A 20383-nucleotide genomic window follows, 5' to 3' on the forward strand; every position below is an offset into this window, starting at 1 on the left:
CTTGGGGGGGGTGTCCCACCCCAGAGATCCTGTGGGGCAGTGGGGAGAGATCACTTGTTGGGCTGGGACCTGTGGGGCTGGGATCTGCTGGGATGGGATCTATGGGGCTGGATTCTATGGGGCAGGGAGGAGCTGCTGTCAACCCCTGGGACCTGGGGGTCATCGGAGGCTACTTCGGCCTGGTTCTGGCCATAGGCCTGTGGGTGAGTGACCCCCAACTGCCCCCCTCTGCCCCGTCCCTGCCCCACAAGTGCTTCTCCTGCCCTATAGCTGCTCCATAACTGCCCCCTAAGTCCCTCTCCTGCTCCATAACTGTCCCCTCTGCCCCCTGAGTCCCCCTCCTGCCCTGTAACTGCCCCCTAAGTGCCTCTCCTGCCCCATAGCTGCCCTATAACTGCCCCCTCTGCCCCATAGGTGCCTCTCCTGCCCCATAGGTGCCTCTCCTGCCCCATAGATGACTCTCCTGCCCCATATCTGCTTCATAACTGCCCCCTCTGCCCCCAAGTCCCCCTCCTGCCCCATAACTGCCCCCTAAGTGCCTCTCCTACACTATAGCTGCCTCATATCTGTCCCCCCCAGCCCCCCAAGTCCTCCCCAAGGCTTCCTTGCTGCCCCCCAGCCTCCCCTCCCCCTCCCCCCCAGTTAATCTTTACTCAGAACCCCCTGGGGCTGGGCCCTGGGCCCCCAATTAATGAACTGGGGGCAAGTTAATGACTGACTGGGAGCCGGACTGGGAGCACTGGGAGCCGGACTGGGAGCACTGGGAGCTGGACTGGGAGCACTGGGAGCACTGGGAGCACTGGGAGCCAGGCTGGGAGCACTGGGAGCCAGGCTGGGAGCACTGGGAGCACTGGGAGCCCCTCTACTGCTCCTTACTGGTCCCATACTGGGTCATACTGGTCCATACCAGTCCCATATGGGGCCCAACACTGTTCCATACTGGTTTATGGTGGGCTGTACTGGTCTATGATGCTTTATACTGGTCCACACTGGTCCACACTGGTCCATGCTGGTCCATGCTGGTCCATGCTGGTGTCCCCAGTCCCTGCGCCGTGGTGGCCGTGGCACCGTCAGCGGCTACTTCCTGGCCGGGAGGAGCATGGCCTGGGGCCCAGTAAGTGAACTGGGAGCACTGGGAGGGAACTGGGAGGCACTGGGAGGGAACTGGGAGCACTGGGAGGGAACTGGGAGCCTTGGGAACCAAACTGGGAGCCACACTGGTTCCCTATAGGTTCCTATGGGTGGCTGTGGGTCCCCATGGGTGGCTGTGGGTCCCTCCAGGGCTCTCTAGGTTCCTACAGGAGGCTGTGGGCTCCTCATGGGCTGCCACAAGGGCAGCTCTAGGGCCCTATAGGTGACCTGTGGGGCAGCTCTGGGTGGCTGTGGGAGTCTATAGGTGGCTATGGGTGCCCATAGGTGCTGCCATAGGTGGCTATAGGTCCCTAGAGGTGGCTATGGGTCCCTATGGGTGCCCATAGGTGCTGCCACAGGTGGCTGTGGGTCCCTATGGGTGCCCATAGGTGCTGCCATAGGTGGCTATGGGTCCCTAGAGGTGGCTGTGGGTCCCTACAGGAGCTGCTAGGGAGGGGTATGGCTCCCTGTAGGAGCCTATAGGTGCTGCTGTGGGTGGCTCTGGGTCCCTAGAGGGCGCTCCAGGTTCTGCTCTGAGTGTCTGGGGGCCATACAGGTCCCTATGGGTGGCTGGGGGTCCCCTATGGGGCCCTGTGGGTGGCTGTAGGTGCTCTATAGGAGCTCCATAGGTGCGCTGTAGGACACCCATAGGTGCTCTGCTCTCCTGGTGCTCCGCAGGGGTTCCATAGGTGCTCCCCAGCTGCTCCCTGGGTGCCTGTGGGGCTCTGTGGGTGCCCCATGGGTGCCCCCCGTGCTGCCCACAGGTGGGAGCCTCTCTCTTCGCCAGCAACATTGGCTCCGGGCACTTCGTCGGCCTGGCCGGCACCGGGGCCGCCGGAGGCATCGCCGTGGGAGGCTTCGAGTGGAGTGTGAGGCCTGGGCCCCCGTGGGTGCCTCCCACGGGCACCCCGGGGACACCCCATGGATGGAGACCCTACAGATCCCCTAGGCACACCCCACAGGGCCCCTACAGACCCATGTGGAGCTCTGGAGCTCCCTATCGATCCCTACGGACCCCTAGAGGCACCTGGAGATCCCCCTAGACCCCCAGAGATCCCTAGAGATCCCTAGAGATCCCCCTAGACCCCCAGAGATCCCTAGAGATCCCCCTAGACCCCCAGAGATCCCTAGAGATCCCTAGAGATCCCCCTAGACCCCCAGAGATCCCTAGAGATCCCTAGAGATCCCCTATAGAGCCTCTGTAGACCCCTAGAAAGTCCTTATAGATCCCTACAGATCCCCTACAGATCCCCTACAGATCCCCTACAGATCACTACATAGCCCATAGAGACCACTATAGATCCCTACAGATCCCATATAGAACCCTATAGATCCCTACAAATCCCACAGAGACCCCTATAGATCCCCTATAGACCTCTATAGATCCCCCATAGATCCCTACAGACCCTCTATAGACCCCTAAAGATCCCCTATAAATACCTATAGATCCCTACAGATACCTTATAGATCCCCATAGATCCCCTATAGATCACTACATATCCCATATAGACCCCTATAGATGCCCCATAGATCCCCTACAGACCCCTATAGATCCCCTATAGATCCCCTATAGATCCTCTATAGATCCCCTATAGACCCTTCCTCCCCCACCACGGACCCTTCCCCTTCCCTTCCCTTCCCCTCCCCCCCCTTTGCCTCCACCCAGCTCAAGCCCCACCCACGTCTGGGGGCGCGCTCCGGCGTGGCCCCGCCTACTGCCGGTGCCCTCAGCCAATCAGCGTTTTGGCCCCGCCCCCAGGGGATGTTCATTGTGCTGCTGCTGGGATGGATCTTTGTCCCTATCTACATGAGAGCAGGGGTGAGGCAGCTCCCAGTGTCCCCCAGTCCCTCCCAGTCCCTCCCAGTCCCTCCCAGTCCCTCCCAGTGCCTCCCAGTCCCTCCCAGTCCATCCCAGTCCCTCCCAGTCCATCCCAGTCCCTCCCAGTCCCTCCCAATCCCCTCCCAGTCCCTCCCAGTCCCTCCCAGTCCCTCCCAGTCCCTCCCAGTCCATCCCAGTCCCTCCCAGTCCCTCCCAATCCCCTCCCAGTCCCTCCCAGTCCCTCCCAGTCCCTCCCAGTCCCTCCCAGTCCCCTCCCAGTCCCTCCCAGTCCATCCCAGTCCCTCCCAGTCCCTCCCAATCCCCTCCCAGTCCCTCCCAGTCCCTCCCAGTCCCTCCCAGTCCCTCCCAATCCCCTCCCAGTCCCTCCCAGTCCCTCCCAGTCCATCCCAGTCCCTCCCAGTCCCTCCCAATCCCCTCCCAGTCCCTCCCAATCCCCTCCCAGTCCCTCCCAGTCCCTCCCAGTCCCTCCCAGTCCCTCCCAATCCCCTCCCAGTCCCTCCCAATCCCCTCCCAGTCCCTCCCAGTCCCTCCCAATCCCCTCCCAGTCCCTCCCAATCCCCTCCCAGTCCCTCCCAGTCCCTCCCAATCCCCTCCCAGTCCCTCCCAATCCCCTCCCAGTCCCCTCCCAGTCCCTCCCAGTCCATCCCAGTGCCCCGCAGGTCAGCACCATGCCGGAGTACCTGGGGCTGCGCTTCGGGGGGTCCCGGATCCGCCTCTACCTGGCCCTGCTCAGCCTTCTGCTCTACATCGCCACCAAGATCTCAGTACGGAGCTGCAGGGGCCAGGAGCGGCCTGCAGGGGGCGCTGCGGGGCCGGAGGGGACATCCAGGGGGCACTAGGGGCGAGGAGAGGACCTCTAGAGGCGCTAGGGGGAGCTAGAGAGGACCTCTAGAGGGCGCTAGAGGGGCAGAGAGAACCTAGAGGGGGCGCTAGGGGACAGGAGGGGACCCCTAGGGGGTGCCAGGGGGTTATAGAGGACCTCTAGGGGGCGCTAGAGGGTGGGAGGGGACCAATAGGGGGCGCTAGTGGAGTTAAGGGATCTCTAGGGATCTAAAGGGATCTCCAGGGGTCTGTAGGGATCTGTGGTGTCCAAAGGGGATCTACAGGGGCTGGGAGGGATCTAAAGGGATCTGTATGGGTGTGCAGGAATCTGTAGGGTCCAGAGGAGAGCTCTAGGGGCTGGGGAGGGTATGGGGGGGGGGTGCTTGTGCCCTATAGCTGCTCCATGGGGGTGGGAGGGATCTAAAGGGATCTGTAGGGGTCTCTAGGGATCTACAAGGGCTGGGAGGGATCTAAAGGGATCTATAGGGATCTGTAGGGGTCTCTAGGGATCTACAAGGGCTGGGAGGGATCTAAAGGGATCTATAGGGATCTGTAGGGGTCTCTAGGGATCTACAAGGGCTGGGAGGGATCTAAAGGGATCTATAGGGATCTGTAGGGGTCTCTAGGGATCTACAAGGGCTGGGAGGGATCTAAAGGGCTCTCTATGGCTCTGTAGGAATCTACAGAGTCTGGAGTGGATCTCTGGGGCTGGGGGGTGTATGGGGGCGGTGCCTGTGCCCCACAGGTGCTCCGTGCTGCCCCACAGGTGGATATGTACTCCGGAGCCATCTTCATCCAGGAGGCTCTGGGCTGGAACCTCTACGCCTCGGTGGGAGCCCTGCTGGGGGTGACAGCGATTTACACTGTGACTGGTTAGACTGGGAGGGGCTGGGAGGGGCTGGGAGGGGCTGGGAGGGATTGGGAGGGGATTGGGAGGGGCTGGGAGGGGCTGGGAGGGGATTGGGAGGGGCTGGGAGGGGATTGGGAGGGGATTGGGAGGGACTGGGCTCATACTGGTCCTGTACTGGGAGCACTGGCATCATACTGGTCCATTCTGGTCCATATTGGCCTGTGCTGGGCTGTATGGGTCCACACTGGTCCATACTGGTCCATACTGGTCCATACTGGTCCATACTGGTCCATGCTGGTGCAGGGGGCTTGGCTGCTCTGATGTTCGCTGACCTGCTCCAGACCTTCATCATCGTCGCTGGAGCCTCAGTGCTGGCTGCATATGGTGGGACTGGGAGGGACTGGGAGGGACTGGGAGGGACTGGGAGCCACTGGCAGGGGACTGGGAGGGACTGGGAGGGACTGGGAGGGACTGGGAGGGACTGGGAAGGACTGGGAGGGACTGGGAGGGATTCAGGGTCCCCATACTGATCCATACTGGGAAGAGAATTTAGGACCTCTGGGAGTGCTTTTAGCTCCTCCCTGTGCCTCATACTGGTCCTTACTGGTCCCTTACTGGTCCCTTACTGGTCCCTGCTGGTCCTTACTGGTCCCTGCTGGTCCCTGCTGGTCCCTGCTGGTGTTGGGGTCAGTGTGGGGAGCTCAGAGTGCCTCTGGTCCACACTGGGAACGCTGAGAGGAGCCTTCAGGACTCTGGGGAGTGCTGTTTGCTCCTCCCTGTGCCTCATACTGGTCCCCACTGGTCCTTACTGGTGTGTCCTGCTTTGGCCCCGCAGCCCTGGGGGCCGTGGGGGGCTACGAGGGGCTGGTGCAGCGCTACCCCCTGGCCACCCCCCAGAACCTGACAGGGCCCTGCGGGAGGCCTCGGCCGGACGCCTTCCACCTCCTGAGGCATCCCAGCACCGGGGACCTGCCCTGGCCTGGGCTGCTGCTGGGGCTGGGCATCATCTCGGCCTGGTACTGGTGCACAGACCAGGTGGGACTGGGAGAGGACTGGGAGGGACTGGGAGGGACTGGGAGGAGACTGGGAGAGGATTGGGAGGGACTGGGAGGAGACTGGGAGGGACTGGGAGGAGACTGGGAGGGACTGGGCGGGGTTGGAGGGGACTGGGAGAGGATTGGGAGGGACTGGGAGAGGGTTGGGAGGGACTGGGAGGGACTGGGAGGGGACTGGGAGGAGACTGGGAGGGACTGGGAGGGGATTGGGAGGGACTGGGAGGGACTGGGAGAGGATTGGGAGGGACTGGGAGGGACTGGGAGGAGACTGGGAGGAGACTGGGAGGGACTGGGTGGAGATTGGGAGGGACTGGGAGGGGATTGGGAGGGACTGGGAGAGGATTGGGAGGGACTGGGAGAGGATTGGGAGGGACTGGGAGGGGTCTGGGAGGGACTGGGAGGGACTGGTCAAGACCTTCAACCCCAAGCCTTACTGGTCTGTACTGGTCCATCCTGATCCTTACTGGTCCCTACTGGCCCTTACTGGCCCCTTCTGGTCCCTCTTGACCCTTACTGGTCCATGTGCTCTGTACTGGCCCTTACTGCTCCGTGCTGCTCCCTGCCGGCCGGTGCCGGTCGGTGCCTGTCGGTGCCTGTCGGTGCCGGTCGGTGCCGGTCAGTGCCTGTCGGTGCCGGTCGGTGCCGGTCGGTGCCGGTCAGTGCCTGTCGGTGCCGGTCAGTGCCTGTCGGTGCCGGTCGGTGCCGGTCGGTGCCGGTCAGTGCCTGTCGGTGCCGGTCGGTGCCGGCGCTTACCGGTGCGTGCCGGTGCGTGCCGGTGCAGGTGATCGTGCAGCGCTGCCTGGCCGGCCGCTCCCTGTGCCACGTCCGTGCAGGCTGCGTCGTCTGCGGCTACCTGAAGGTCCTCCCAATGTTCCTGATGGTGCTGCCTGGCATGGCCGCCAGGGTCCTCTTCCCGGGTGGGCACCCCCTGGGCACCCCCAGGGAGCCTCCAGGGCACTCCTGAGGCACCTGGAGGAGCACTGGAAGCCACTGGGACTCACTGGGAGGCACTGGGAGGCACTGGGGGTTGACTGGGAGGACATGGGGGGAGCACTGGGAGCCACTGGGACAGACTGGGAGACACTGAGGAGGACACTGGAATGGGACTGGGAGCCACTGGGAGAGCACTGGGAGCCACTGGGGCAGACTGGGAGACACCGAGGAGACACTGGAATGGGACTGGGAGCCACTGGGAGAGCACTGGGAGCCACTGGGACTCACTGAGAGGCACTGGGACTAACTGGGAGCCACTGGGAGCCGTTTGTCCTCCCACCCCTGGCCCGCAGGGGGCTCCCTGCTGGCTGCTGCTGCCAGGGGCCGCAGCCCTCCCTGAGCCCTTTCCCTTCTCTCCGGCGCCCCCTAGCGCCCGCCGCGGGGAGGGCAGGAGGCGCTGCCGCCCCTGACCCTTTCCCTCTCTCTCTGGCGCCCCCCAGAGGTGGTTGGGTGCGCGGACGCCCAGCACTGCCGCCGAGCCTGCGGCACCCCCGCGGGCTGCTCCAACGTCGCCTACCCGCGGCTGGTGGTCACACTGCTGCCCCCTGGTGGGTGATCCTTAGCCCTCATCGGGGGAGAGCAGAAGATGATTAGGAGGCATTAGGGAGTTATTAGGGGGGTAGTAAGAGATCATTAGGGAAATTAGGGAGTAATTAGGGGGTTAGTAAGAGATCATTAGGGAAATTAGGGAGTAATTAGGGGGTTATTAGGGGATTACAGGGGAAATTAGGGAGTTATTAGGAAGTTGTTAGGGAAACTAGGGAGGGATTAGGGAAATTAGGGAAGGAATAGGGGGGTTATTAGGGGATTATATTGGAAATTAGAGGGTTATTAGGGGTTATTAGGGAGCTATTAGGTGGTTATTAGAGGAGTATAAGAAAACTAGGGCGTTATTAGGGGTTATTAGGGAGCTATTAGGTAGTTATTAGAGGATTATAAGGAAAACTAGGGCGTTATTAGGGGTTATTAAGGAGCTATTAGGTGGTTATTAGAGGAGTATAAGGAAAACTAGGGCGTTATTAGGGGTTATTAAGGAGATATTAGGTAGTTATTAGGGAATTATAAGGGAAATTAGGGAGTTATTAGGGAAGTTAGGGAATTATGAGGCAATAATTAGTGAAATTAGGGGAAAGTAGGGAGAAATTACAGCACTATTAGGAGACATTAGGGTGTAATTAGGCAATTAGGGAAATTAGGGAGGTATTAGGGGATTATTAAGGAGCTTATTAACGCCTATTGAAGTGCCCATTAGCCCCTTATTATCAGGTAAATTGCAGAGTTATTGGGGGTTAATAGGGGCGATTAATGAATTATTAGGAGTGATCGATATCTTGGGGGGGCTTCTAAGAGGTAATTTGAAGCTAATAGTGGGTTATTAATGACTATTAGAGGGGATTAGAAGTCATTGAAGACAATTAAAGATTATTAGATGGCAATTACCATTATTAAAGCGAATTAGCGCCTATTAACAGCAATTAAATAGCTATCAATTGATATTAAGTCCTTATTAACGGTTATTAGTGTCTATTAGATACCTATTGTCACCAGCTCGTAATTAATGGTTATTAACTCCTATTCATTGCCATCTGCTTGTAATTAATGGCTTTTAATGCCTGATACCTATTGCCATTAGCTCCTAATTAACACTTATTAATGCCTACTAAATCTCCCACTAGCCCTCTATTAACGCCTATTACCCCTATTAAATCTCGATGAGCTCTCATTAGTGCCTATTAACTCCTATTGAAGTGCCCATTAGCCTCTTATTAACGCCTATTAACGCCTATTGATTCGCCCATTAGCACATTCTTAACTTCTATTAGCGCCTATTAGCCCCTTATTAACGCACATTAACTCCTATTGATTCGTCCATTAGCCCCTTATTAACGCCTATTGATTCACCCATTAGCCCCCTATTAACTCCAATTAACGCCTATTAGCACCTATTGATTCGCCCGTTAGCCCTTTATTAGCCCCTTATTAACACTTATTGATTCACCCATTAACCCCCATTAACTCCAATTAACGCCTATTAGCTCCTATTGATTCACCCATTAGCCCCCATTAACTCCGATTAACGCCTATTAGCACCTATTGATTCGCCCATTAGCCCTTTATTGGCCCTTTATTAGCACTTATTGATTCACCCTTTAGCCCCCTATTAACTCCAATTAACACCTATTGATTCGCCCATTAGCCCTTTATTGGCCCCTTATTAGCACTTATTGATTCACCCATTAGCCCCTATTAACTCCAATTAACACCTATTGATTCGCCCATTAGCCCTTTATTGGCCCTTTATTAGCACTTATTGATTCACCCTTTAGCCCCCTATTAACTCCAATTAACACCTATTGATTCGCCCATTAGCCCTTTATTGGCCCCTTATTAGCACTTATTGATTCACCCTTTAGCCCCCTATTAACTCCAATTAACACCTATTGATTCGCCCATTAGCCCTTTATTGGCCCCTTATTAGCACTTATTGATTCACCCTTTAGCCCCCTATTAACTCCAATTAACACCTATTGCTTCTCCCATTAGCCCCTTATTAGCCCCTCATTAGCGCCTACTAATGGCTGTGTCCCCCCCAGGCCTGCGGGGCCTGATGCTGGCGGTGGTCCTGGCGGCCCTGATGTCCTCCTTGGCCTCCATCTTCGCCAGCGCCGGAGCCCTCTTCACCCTGGATGTCTACCAGAAGCTCCGGCCCAGGGCAGGCCCCAAGCAGCTGCTGCTGGCCGGCAGGTGGGGGAGGGGAGTGGGGGGAGGGGGCAGCAGGGAGGGGGACGAGGAAAGGGCAACCCAGGAGGACCCAAGGGACCAAGTGGTGGCCACCAGGAGCTCCCCGCAGCCACCAGGAGCTCCAGGAACCTTCTGGAGCCACCTTGGAGCCACATCTCGCGGGGGGGTGGTGTTGGGGTGGCCATGGTGGAGCTGCAGGAACTCCTTGGAGCTCCTGGTAGCCACTCTGGAACCAGAGCTCCAGGAACCCTCTGGTGCCACCTTGGAGCCACAGCTCAAGGGGTTCCTGGAGGCCACTCTGGAACCAGAGCTCCAGGAACCCTCTGGTGCCACCTTGGAGCCACAGCTCAAGGGGCTCCTGGTAGCCACTCTGGAACCAGAGCTCCAGGAACCCTCTGGTGCCACCTTGGAGCCACAGCTCAAGGGGTTCCTGGAGGCCACTCTGGAACCAGAGCTCCAGGAACCCTTTGGTGCCACCTTGGAGCCACAGCTCAAGGGGTTCCTGGAGGCCACTCTGGAACCAGAGCTCCAGGAAGCCTCTGGAGCCACCTTGGAGCCACAGCTCAAGGGGTTCCTGGAGGCCACGCTGCCCAAAGTGGATTTCCTTGGGGTGGAGCTCCTCAAGTTGGACCTTCTTGGGTTGGAGCTCGCTGGTGGTGCCCCCTGCAGGCTGTGGGTGGTGGCCATGGTGGGGCTGAGCCTGGCCTGGCTGCCGGTGGTGGAGGCAGCGCGCGGAGGACAACTCTTCGACTACATCCAGGCTGTCGCCAGCTACTTGGCTCCGCCGGTGGCTGCTGTCTTCTTCTTGGCTGTCTTCGTGCCCAGGGTCAATGAACCTGTGAGTGACCCCTGGGGAGGCAACCCCCCACCCCACCCCACCCCTTGGGGACAACCTCCTCCTGCTGGCCCCAGGGTCCAGGAGGCTCCTTGGAGCCACATCTCAGGGGGTTCCTGGTAGCCACCATGGAGCCAGAGGTTCAGGAACCTTCTGGAGCCACATCTCAGAGTGGGACCAGAGCTCCTGCAGCCTCCTTGGAGCCACATCTCAGGGGGTTCCTGGTAGCCACTATGGAGCCAGAGGTTCAGGAACCTTCTGGAGCCACATCTCAGGAGCGTTTGGGGTGACCAGAGTGGGACCAGAGCTCCTGCAGCCTCCTTGGAGCCCTATCTCAGAGGGTTGCTGGTGGGCAGAAGGGAAGCAGAGATCCAGGAACCTCTTGGAGGCTACCTTGGAGCCACATCTCAGAGGCTTCCTCCCCCTGCAGGGAGCCTTCTGGGGCTTGCTGGGTGGCCTGGGGCTGGGCCTCCTGCGCCTGGTGCCGGAGGTGGCCTTGGGGACAGGAAGCTGTGGAGCTCCAGGAGGTTGTCCCCAGGTCCTCTGTGGCCTCCACTACCTGCACTTCGCTGTCCTCCTGTTCCTGGCCTCTGGAGCCATCACCCTGGGGGTCTCCTTCTGCTACCCTCCCATCCCCCAGCGCCACGTGAGTCTGGGGGGGACAGGACACAACCTCCTGGACCTCCTTGGGGTGGTCCCTGAGGACTTCCCAGAGCTTCCAGAGCTCCAGGAACCTCCTTGGAGACAGATCTCAGGGGGAGCCACATCTCAGGGGGTTTGGGGTGACCAGAGGTCCCAGACCTCCAGGAACCTTCTGGAGCCACATCTCAAGGGGGCTGGTGGTGGCCACAGAGGAGTCTGGTGGCCATGGGCCTCTGCTGGCCCAGGGGTGGTCACCACCACCTCTGGTTGTCCCCAGCTCCACCGCTTGGTCTTCAGCCTCCGCAACAGCACAGAGCCTCGGATAGACCTGGGCCAGGAGGGCCCCAAGGAGGCACCTGGGGAGGTCCAGCTCCAGGGTAAGCACCAAGGCATGGAGGAGGACCTAAGGGACCAGGAGCTGCCACCCTGGGACCTCTTGAGGCCCAGCAGGAGCTCCAGGAACCTGCTGGAGCCACCTTGGAGCCACATCTCAGGGGGGTTTGGGGTGGTCAGAGTGGAACCAGAGCTCCAGGAACCCCTTTGGAGCCACATCTCAGGGGGGTTTGGGGCGTCCATGGAGGAACCTGGTGGCCAGGGGGGGCCCAAAGGACCTTCTGGGGCCACCCTTGGACCTCCTGGTGGTCCCCAGGCCCCACCCTGCAGCCACACCTCAGAGGCTTCCTGGTGCCTATGGACCTGAGACCTCCTCCCTCCCTTCCCCCCCAGATGTGGAGGCGGAGCCTGGCGGCCCGAGGCCAAATCCGATTGGCAGAGGGGCGGAGCCCGCGGCGGAGAGGGGCGTGGCCCCGGCGCAGGCCCCACCCCCAGCCCCCGCCCCCGAGGATCCTCGCTGGCGCCGGGTGGTGAACCTCAACGCCCTGCTCCTGATGGCTGTGGCTGTCTTCCTCTGGGGCTACTTCGCCTGAGAGACCCCCAGGCCCGGGCTGAAATCCTCCAGAAATGGGCAAAGGGCCCCAGGGGAGCCAGGGGAGGCCAAACCCACCCAGGTGGGCCCCAAAATAAAGAGGAAAGAGCCAGAAGTGGCTCCAGAATCAGCCTCCAATTGCTTCAGAATGAGCCTGGGGTCAGCCTGGAAGGACCCCAAATGGCCCCAAAATGCAACTGAAAGGACCCAAAATGCCCCCAGCTGAGCCCAGAACATCCCAAAGGAGTCCAAATTGCCCAAAAGAAGGGAAAATGAGAATCAAATGGCCCAAAATGAGCCTCAGCTGCCTCAAAATGAGCCAGACCTGAGCCTGACAGGACTCAGCCTCCCGGAACAGCCCAGGCTCCCCCACATCGATGTCCACCTTTGGCTCCTCCCCTTCCATCCACCTGGACCAATCAGGTGATGGGGGTGGGGAGGGGCCTGTCATCAAGGCTCCTCCCACTCGAGCTCCCATTGGTCGGCGGCCAGCAGGGGTCTCTCTGTCTGCCAACCAGCAGCTGCCAGCCCTGGGGGGGAGGAAGTGAGGTCAGTGGGGGGGGGGTAGGGGGGGGCAGGGGACCCCCGGGGGACCCCCATGACCTCTGCTGACCTCAATGGCCCTTGGTGACCTCTTATGACCTTGGCTTATCCCATGTGACCTTAGGTGACCCTTCCCAACCTTGGGTGACCTCCATGACCCTTGGTGACCACATGACCATAGGTGACTCCTCGTGGCCTTGGGTGACCTCAATGACCCCTTGTGACCTCTTCTAACCTTGGCTGACCCCCAGTGACTTTAGGTGACCCCCTAATGACCTTGGCTGACCTCCATGACCCTTGGTGTCCCCTCCTGACCTTGGGTGACCTCCATGGCCCTTGGTGGCCTCTTATGACCATGGATTAGCTCAGTGACCTCTGCTGACCTCTCATGACCTTGAATGACCTCCATGACCCTTGGTCGCCCCCAGGTGACCCCGGGTGACCCCAGGTGACCCCGGGTGACCTCACACCTACCCTCCAGGAAGGCTGGGCCCAGCCTCTCCCACAGCCGCGAGCTTTCGGCCACCGCCCCCCAGGGCACCGAGCCAGGAGCTGGGGAGGCCGAGAGAGAGGGACAGGACATGAGGGGACCCCCAAGTTGTCCCCCAGGACCCCCAAGTTGTCCCCCAGGACCCCCAAGTTGTCCCCAGAGGCCCCAAAATGGCCTCCAGGGGACCCCAAAATGGCTTCCAAGGAGCCCCAAGGGCACCCCAGAGCCTCCAAAGCTGCCCCAAGGAGCCCCAGAGTTACCCCAGGGACCCTCAAACAGTGCCCAGGGACCCCCAGTCCCCTCCCAATCCTTTCCCAGTCCCCTCCCAGTGCCTCCCAGTCCCTCCCAATCACTTCCCAGTCCCCTCCCAGTGCTCACCACAGGCCTTCAGCCTGCTCTGCAGCGCCCCCAGCTGGGCTCCCAGCTTGGAGCCTGTGGGCAGGACTGGTCCCAGTAGCTCCTCCAGCAGCAGGGCCTGGGAGCAGCCTCGCAGGGCGGCGTCAGGGGGGGCCCCACGCCGCAGCCCCACCCCCACCCAGCCTGCAGGGGGCGCCCCAGTGAGCACCAGGAGCACCCCCAGTGCCTCCCAGTAGCATCCCCAGTGCCTCCCAGGACCTCCCAGTATCCTTCAGCATCATTTCAATCCCCTTCCAGTCCCTCCCAGTCCCCTCCCAATCCCTCCCAGTTCCTCCCAATCCCCTCCCAGTTCCCTCCCAATCCACTTCTAGTCCCTCCCAGTCCCCTCCCAGTCCCTCCCAATCCCCTCCCAGTTCCCTCCCAATCCACTTCTAGTCCCTCCCAGTCCCCTCCCAGTCCCTCCCAATCCCCTCCCAGTTCCCTCCCAATCCACTTCTAGTCCCTCCCAGTCCCCTCCCAGTCCCTCCCAATCCATCCCAGTCCCTCCCAGTCCCCTCCCAGTCCCTCCCAATCCATCCCAGTCCCTCCCAGTACCCTCACTGGGTCTCAGCACTATGATGTAGTCTTTGGGGCTGCTCTCCAGAGCCTTCCTCAGCTCAGCCTCACTGAGGGGGGAACCAAGAGGGGACCAGTATGGACCATTTTGGACCAGTAGGCACCAGTGCCTCCCAGTACAAACCAGTAGCATCCCCAGAGCCTCCTGAGACCTCCCCCAGTGCCTCCCAGTATGCCCCAGCATGGACCAATAGCACTCCCTAGGCCTCCCAGTATGGACCAGTAGCATCCCCAGTGCCTCCCAGTATGGACCAGTAGCATCCCCAGTACCTCCCAGGACTCCCCCAGTTACTCCAAGAATGCACCAGTATCTCCCAGTATCATCCCAGTATACCACAGAATGCACCAGTATAGACCAGTAGCATCTCCAGTGCCTCCTGAGACCCTCCCAGTGCCTCCCAGTATGAAACAGCAGCATCCCCAGAGCCTCCCAGAACTCCCCCAGTGCCTCCCAGTATACACCAGTATGGACTAACAGGCACCAGCATGGACCAGGAGCAGCTCCAGGATCTCCCAGCATCATCCCAGTGCCTCCCAGTATGGACCAGGAGCAGCTCCTGGGCTGCCCTCACCTGGAGACCAAGCGGTGGAGAGGAGCTCCCAGGTGGAGCTTCAGGCGAGAGCTGGAACCTGCAGGGGGCACTGGTGAGAGCAGGGGGGACTGGGAGGGACTGGGGGAGACTGGGAGGGGACTGGGGGGGACTGGGGGGGACTGGGAAGGGACTGGGGGGGGACTGGGGGGGGACTGGGGGGGACTGGGAAGGGATTGGGAGGGACTGGGAGGGAACTGGGAGGGGACTGGGAGGGAACTGGGAGGGACTGGGAGGCACTGGGAGGGGACTGGGAGGCTCTGTCAGTGTCCCCCTGGCGCCCCCTGGCGGCAGCTCACCAGGCAGCAGAGGCTCCCTGGGGTTGACATAGTCAGGGGAGGGGACTTCGAAGGTGGCCCCGCCCCCTCCAGCCCCGCCCCTCAGCGCAGCAGCCAATGAGAGGCGGAGGCGTGGCCGGTTGAGGGTCCGCAGCCGCAGGGCTCTGACTGCAGCCAGGTTGGCCCCGAGGTGAGTGGCCAGGAGCAGAAGCACCGCGGCCCAGGTCAGCCTAGGGGGGCCCCAAATGAACCCAAAATGAACCAAAAGAGACCCAAATTAACCCAAAACGAACCAGGAGACTAACATGAGACCAGAATCAGCCCCAAAGACTCCGAAAAAGACCCAAATTAACCCCAAATCAGCCCAAAATGAACCCAAAGAGACCCAAATTAACCAAAACGAACCCAAAGAGACCCAAATTAACCAAAATGAACCCAAACAGACCCAAATTAACCAAAATGAACCCAAAGAGACCCAAATTAACCAAAATGAACCCAAACAGACCCAAATTAACCAAAATGAACCCAAACAGACCCAAGTCAACCCCAAGTCAGCCCCAAAGGCACCAAAAGAGACAAAAACGAACTCAAAGAAGCCCAAATCAGCTCAAAATGAAGCAAAATCAGCCCCAAATGCCCCAAAATCAACCAAAATTGACCCAAACTTGGTCCCAACCCAGCCCCAAATCCTCCCCACCCCCCCAGGCTCCGCCCCTTTAACCCTGCCCCAAGCTCTGCCCCTTTCCCTTTAGCCCCACCCCTTCCCCTTAGGCCCTGTCCCAGGCTCCACCCCTCCCTACAAACCCCACCCCTGAGCCCCACCCCTTCCCTTAAGCCCTGCCCCCTCTATAAGCTCCACCCTCCCCCATCCCTTCCATTAAGCCCCACCCCCTCTTTAAGCACTGCCCCAGGCCCCGCCCCTTCCCTTTAAGCCCTGCCCCTTCCCCCAGGCCCCGCCCTCACCAGGGCCTCCCATCCAATAGGGGCAGCAGCAGCAGGGCCAGCAGCAGCCCCGCCCCGTTCACCAGCGTCTCCTGCACCGGTAGGGACCAGCCAAGCGTCAGCAGCGCCGGCACGCGCCGGCACGGCGCCAGTCACGGCCAGCAAGTCACCAGCTGGGACCAGCACAGCACCAGCAGCCCTCTCCCAGTGCCTCCCAGGCCTCCCAGGCCTCCCAGTGCCTCCCAGGCCTCCCAGTGCCTCCCAGGCCTCCCAGTGCCTCCCAGTGCCTCCCAGTGCCTCCCAGTGCCTCCCAGTGCCTCCCAGGCCTCCCAGTGCCTCCCAGTGCCTCCCAGGCCTCCCAGTGCCTCCCAGGCCTCCCAGTGCCTCCCAGTGCCTCCCAGTGCCTCCCAGTGCCTCCCAGGCCTCCCAGTGCCTCCCAGTATGGCTTCCCAGTGCCTCCCAGTGCCTCCCAGTGCCTCCCAGTATGGCTTCCCAGTGCCTCCCAGTGCCTCCCAGTGCCTCCCAGTGCCTCCCAGTGCCTCCCAGGCCTCCCAGGCCTCCCAGTGCCTCCTAGGCCTCCCAGTGCCTCCCAGTGCCTCCCAGGCCTCCCAGTGCCTCCCAGGCCTCCCAGTGCCTCCCAGTGCCTCCCAGTGCCTCCCAGTGCCTCCCAGTGCCTCCCAGGCCTCCCAGGCCTCCCAGGCCTCCCCCGGTCCCCTCCCGGCGCCTCACCTGGCTGCCGTCCTTGGCGGCCACGTCAGCCACATTGTCCCTGCGGGCCTGGTGCAGAGCCAGAGCTGCCCTGGTGGCACCCCCTGCCACGCCCACGATGCACTGCAGGCACCGAGATGGACCAGTAGGGACCAGTACAGACCAGTAGGGACCAGTCCGGACCAGTACGGACCAACTGCACCACCCCACTCTCCTTCAGCATCCCACTGATTCCCAGTAGCTCCCAGTATCATCCTAATGTTTCTCAGTAGCACCCCAGTGCCCCCCAGTGCCCCCCAGTGTCACCCCAGTGCTCCCTAGTATCACCCAAGTGCCTCCCAGTATCACCCCAGTATCAACCCAGTGCCCCCCAGTATCACCCCAGTGTCCCTCAGTATCACCCCAGTACTCCCCAGTGCCCCCCAGTATCACCCCAGTGTCCCTCAGTATCACCCCAGTACTCCCCAGTGCCCCCCAGTATCACCCCAGTGTCCCTCAGTATCACCCCAGTACTCCCCAGTGCCCCCCCGTATCACCCCAGTGTCCCTCAGTATCACCCCAGTACTCCCCAGTGCCCCCCAGTATCACCCCAGTGTCCCTCAGTATCACCCCAGTACTCCCCAGTGCCCCCCCGTATCACCCCAGTACCTCCCCATGCCTCCCAGTATCATCCCAGTACTCCCCAGTGTCCCCCAGTAGCACCCCAGTGTCTCTCAGTATCACCCCAGTGCCCCCCAGTATCACCCCAGTGCCTCCCCATGCCCCCCAGTATCGTCCCAGTGCCCCCCCGTGCCCCCCAGTCTCACCCCAGTGTCTCCCAATCCCCCCCCAGTCTCTCCTGCCCCCTCCCCTCCCCGCGCGCAGCAGCTCCAGGGGGCGTTCCCGGGGGGCGTGGCCACGCCGGGGGGGGGGGGGGGCGTGGCCTCACCTTGGTGGCCGCCGCCAGCGTCAGCAGGGGCAGGGCGGCGCGCGGCCAGAGCGGGGCCAGCAGCTCCAGCACGAGCGCCGCCTCGTTCAGCACGTCGGCCGCCAGCCTGCGTGCGCCGGAAGGGGCGGGGCCTCAGGGGCCGGCGGGGGCGGGGCCGGCGGGGGCGGGGCACGGAGCGGGGGGCGGGGCACGGAGTGGGGGGCGGGGCACGGAGCGGGGGGCGGGGCGAAGAGAGAGGAGAGGGAGGAGGAGAAAAGGGGTTGGGGTGGAAAAGGAGACTTGGGGGGGGGGGGGAAGGAGGATTTTGGGTCACTTTGGGGTGAAAAAGGAGGATTTTGGGGTCGGTTTGGTGTGAAAATGGAGAATTTGGGGCAGGGAAAGGAGGATTTGGGGAAAAAGGATTTTGGGGTGAAAAAAGAGGATTTTGGGGTCAAACTGGAGTGAGACAGGAAGGGGCCAGGGCTTAGGGAGGGGCAATGGTTTGGACCCGAAGTGGGCGTGGTTTGGGGGGACATGTGGCTCGAAGTGGGCGTGGCTTGGGGCGGAAATGGGCGGGGCTCACCGCCACTGCTTTGCCTCACAGTCCAGGCGGCTCCTGGGGGGAGAGAGAAAACCAATGAAGGCCTCCCAGTGCCCCCAGTAAGGACCACTGTGACTTCCCAGTGCTCCCAGTAAGGCTCCCAGTCCTCCCAGTGAGGTCCACTGCCACCTCCCAGTGTTCCCAGTAAGAACCAGTAACTCCCAGTAAGGTTCAGAGCCCCCCCCTGGTCTCTCCCAATCCCCTCCCAGTCCTTCCCACTCCCTCCCAGTTTGCTCCCAGTCCCCTCCCAGTCCCTACCCCTGCAGCCAGGCGAAGCTGATCCTGGTCACAATCCCAACTCCATCTGCAGGCAAAGTTTGGGTCAAACTGGGAGGGACTGGGAGCAAACTGGGAGGGACTGGGAGGGGACTGCAGCCTAACTAGGAGGGACTGGAAGGGGACTGCAGCCTAACTGGGAGGGATTGGGAGGGGACTGCAGCCTAACTGGGAGGGACTGCAAGGGGACTGCAGCCTAACTGGGAGGGATTGGGAGGGGACTGCAGCCTAACTGGGAGGGACAGGGAGGGGACTGCAGCCTAACTGGGAGGGATTGGGAGGGGACTGCAGCCTAACTGGGAGGGACTGCAAGGGGACTGCAGCCTAACTGGGAGGGATTGGGAGGGGACTGCAGCCTAACTGGGAGGGACTGGAAGGGGACTGCAGCCTAACTGGGAGGGATTGGGAGGGGACTGCAGCCTAACTGGGAGGGACAGGGAGGTTTGGGGGCCAAACTGGGAGAGACTGGGAGCAAACTGGGGGATTTTGGGGCCAAACTGGGAGATTTGGGGGCCAAACTGGTCCATACTGGGAGACTGGGTGGGTTTGGGGCCAAACTGGGAGGGCTTGGGGCTAACTGGTCCATACTGGGAGCAAACTGGGATGGTCTGGGCCCAGCCTGGGTGATCTGGAGCTCTACCTGGCTCATACTGGTCTGTACTAGTTTGTACTGGTGCCTACCCCTCAGCAGCCAGCCCAGGGTGGCTCCGGTGGCAGTGGCAGCTCCGTCCCCAACCCCCACAGCCTGCAGCACAGCTCTGGTGCCCAGCGCCCCGCTCAGGGAGCTGCACAGGGCCTGCCCAGGACACACCAGTATGGACCAGTAAGCATCACACCCCCACCCTAGTCCCCTCCCTTCCCCTCCCACTCCCTTCCCAGTCCCTTCCCAGCTCCTCCCCAGTCCCCTCCCAGTCCCTCCCCAGTCCCCTCCCAGTCCCTCCCCAGTCCCCAGTCCCTCCCACTCCACTCCCAGTTCCCCCCCCAGCCCCTGCCCAGGCCGTGCCCAGCACTCCCAGTTCACCTGCAGGCTGTCCCAGCACTGGTACTGGAGGTAGTCCCCAGAGACGCTCTCAGGGTAGCCCTGGGGCAGCAGCAGCTCCTGGGGGGGTTCTCAGTAAGCTCCCAGCAGCCTCCCAGTATTCCCCAGTAAGCTCCCAGTATCCACATTAACCCCTCCCAGGTCCCCCAGTGAGCTTTGCCAGGACCCCGCTGACCTCCTGGTACCCTCTCAGTACCCCAATAACCTTCCCCGGGACCCCATCGACCTCCCAGTAACCTCCCAGTATCCCCCCAGTCCCCTACAAAGCCTCACCAGGACCCCACTGCTCCTCCCAGTACCCCATTACCAGCCCCACCCAGTTACCCACCCACAGGACCCCAGCAGCCTCCCAGTATCCCCCCAGTGCCCCACTGAGCCTCACCAGCACCCCGCTGACCTCCCAGCCCCCTCCCATTAACCCTGCTCCCGCCCTCACCTCCAGGGCCCTGCGCAGGGCGGAGCCGGTGCCGTTCCCGGGGGTTTGGTCTCGCAGGAGGCTGCCGCGGGGCCCCCCCCGGTACCGAGCGGCCTCGCGGCGCCCCCACAGCTCCCGGCACAGGCTGCGGGCGGCCGGCCCCGGAGCGGAGACTGCCTGCGGCCGCTGCATGCCGCTGGGGCAGGCCTGGGCCGGAAGCGCTCCCTGGGCTCTGTGGTCCAGACCGGAAGTCCTCCAAGGGCTCTGTGGTTACTATGGCTCGGCCCGGACCGGAAGTCCTCCAAGGGCTCTGTTGTTACTATGGCTCGGCCCGGCCCGGAAGTCCTCCAAGGGCTCTGTTGTTCCCATGGCTCGGCCCGGCCCGGAAGTCCTCCAAGGGCTCTGTTGTTACTATGGCTCGGCCCGGACCGGAAGTCCTCCAAGGACTCTATCGTTGCAGGGCGGAAGTGCTCCCAGGCCTCCATGGTCGCTGTGGGGAGGCCTCGGCCTCAGGAGGCTCTGACCCCTGCAGGGCTCTCAAGTGAGGCCTCCAATGAGGCCTGGAGTGGCTCTGAGGCCTCGGGAGCAGCAGAGAGAGGCCCCCAAGGGGGTCTGGAGTGCCCCACAGCTGCCAGCCACAGAGATCCTGCCCCAGTCCCTTCCCAGTGCTCCCAGTTTGGCTCTCACTGCTCCCAGTATCATTCCCAGTGCTCCCAGTTTGGCTCTCACTGCTCCCAGTATCGTTCCCAGTGCTCCCAGTTTGCCTCCCAGTGGTCAAGAGAGGCCC

General features: G+C 61.5%; 2 protein-coding genes across 2 annotated transcripts; one reads left to right on the forward strand and one right to left on the reverse strand.

The window, feature by feature from the left end:
- The first annotated feature begins 1084 nt into the window (after positions 1-1084).
- Positions 1085-11836, forward strand: LOC104304657 (sodium/glucose cotransporter 2). The gene is made up of 14 exons (XM_054177710.1): positions 1085-1114; positions 1896-2000; positions 2891-2950; positions 3631-3735; positions 4560-4665; positions 4947-5027; positions 5479-5678; positions 6480-6615; positions 7132-7239; positions 9286-9436; positions 10103-10271; positions 10699-10914; positions 11188-11274; positions 11726-11836. The coding sequence occupies exons 1-14, from the start codon at positions 1100-1102 to the stop codon at positions 11834-11836; spliced, it is 1650 nt and encodes a 549-aa protein (XP_054033685.1). The 5' UTR covers positions 1085-1099.
- A 382-nt stretch (positions 11837-12218) lies between these two features.
- RUSF1 (RUS family member 1) lies at positions 12219-19816 on the reverse strand. Its single transcript, XM_054177711.1, has 14 exons — positions 19618-19816; positions 19164-19241; positions 18824-18938; positions 18125-18170; positions 17849-17881; positions 17287-17392; positions 16380-16481; positions 15672-15742; positions 14730-14938; positions 14413-14470; positions 13820-13890; positions 13247-13408; positions 12853-12930; positions 12219-12365 (listed from the first exon to the last, which is right to left on the reverse strand). The coding sequence occupies exons 1-14, from the start codon at positions 19786-19788 to the stop codon at positions 12286-12288; spliced, it is 1380 nt and encodes a 459-aa protein (XP_054033686.1). The 5' UTR covers positions 19789-19816; the 3' UTR covers positions 12219-12285.
- Between the last annotated feature and the right edge of the window lie 567 nt (positions 19817-20383).

The sequence above is a fragment of the Dryobates pubescens genome, chromosome 44, assembly GCF_014839835.1.
Source record: "Dryobates pubescens isolate bDryPub1 chromosome 44, bDryPub1.pri, whole genome shotgun sequence".
Taxonomy (NCBI): domain Eukaryota; kingdom Metazoa; phylum Chordata; class Aves; order Piciformes; family Picidae; genus Dryobates; species Dryobates pubescens.

What these genes read in the sequence shown, in the direction of transcription:
- LOC104304657 (XM_054177710.1), top strand. An exon ending in GGTACTGGTGCACAGACCAG is followed by an intron (nt 5,679 to 6,479) that starts GTGGGACTGGGA and finishes GTGCCGGTGCAG; the next exon opens with GTGATCGTGCAGCGCTGCCT. An exon ending in CTCCCATCCCCCAGCGCCAC is followed by an intron (nt 10,915 to 11,187) that starts GTGAGTCTGGGG and finishes GGTTGTCCCCAG; the next exon opens with CTCCACCGCTTGGTCTTCAG.
- RUSF1 (XM_054177711.1), bottom strand. Translation starts at nt 19,788, where the DNA reads ATGCAGCGGCCGCAGGCAGTCTCCGCTCCGGGGCCGGCCGCCCGCAGC. An exon ending in TGTGAGGCAAAGCAGTGGCG is followed by an intron (nt 17,393 to 17,848) that starts GTGAGCCCCGCC and finishes CGGCGCACGCAG; the next exon opens with GCTGGCGGCCGACGTGCTGA. An exon ending in CGCTGGCGGCGGCCACCAAG is followed by an intron (nt 16,482 to 17,286) that starts GTGAGGCCACGC and finishes CGGTGCCTGCAG; the next exon opens with TGCATCGTGGGCGTGGCAGG.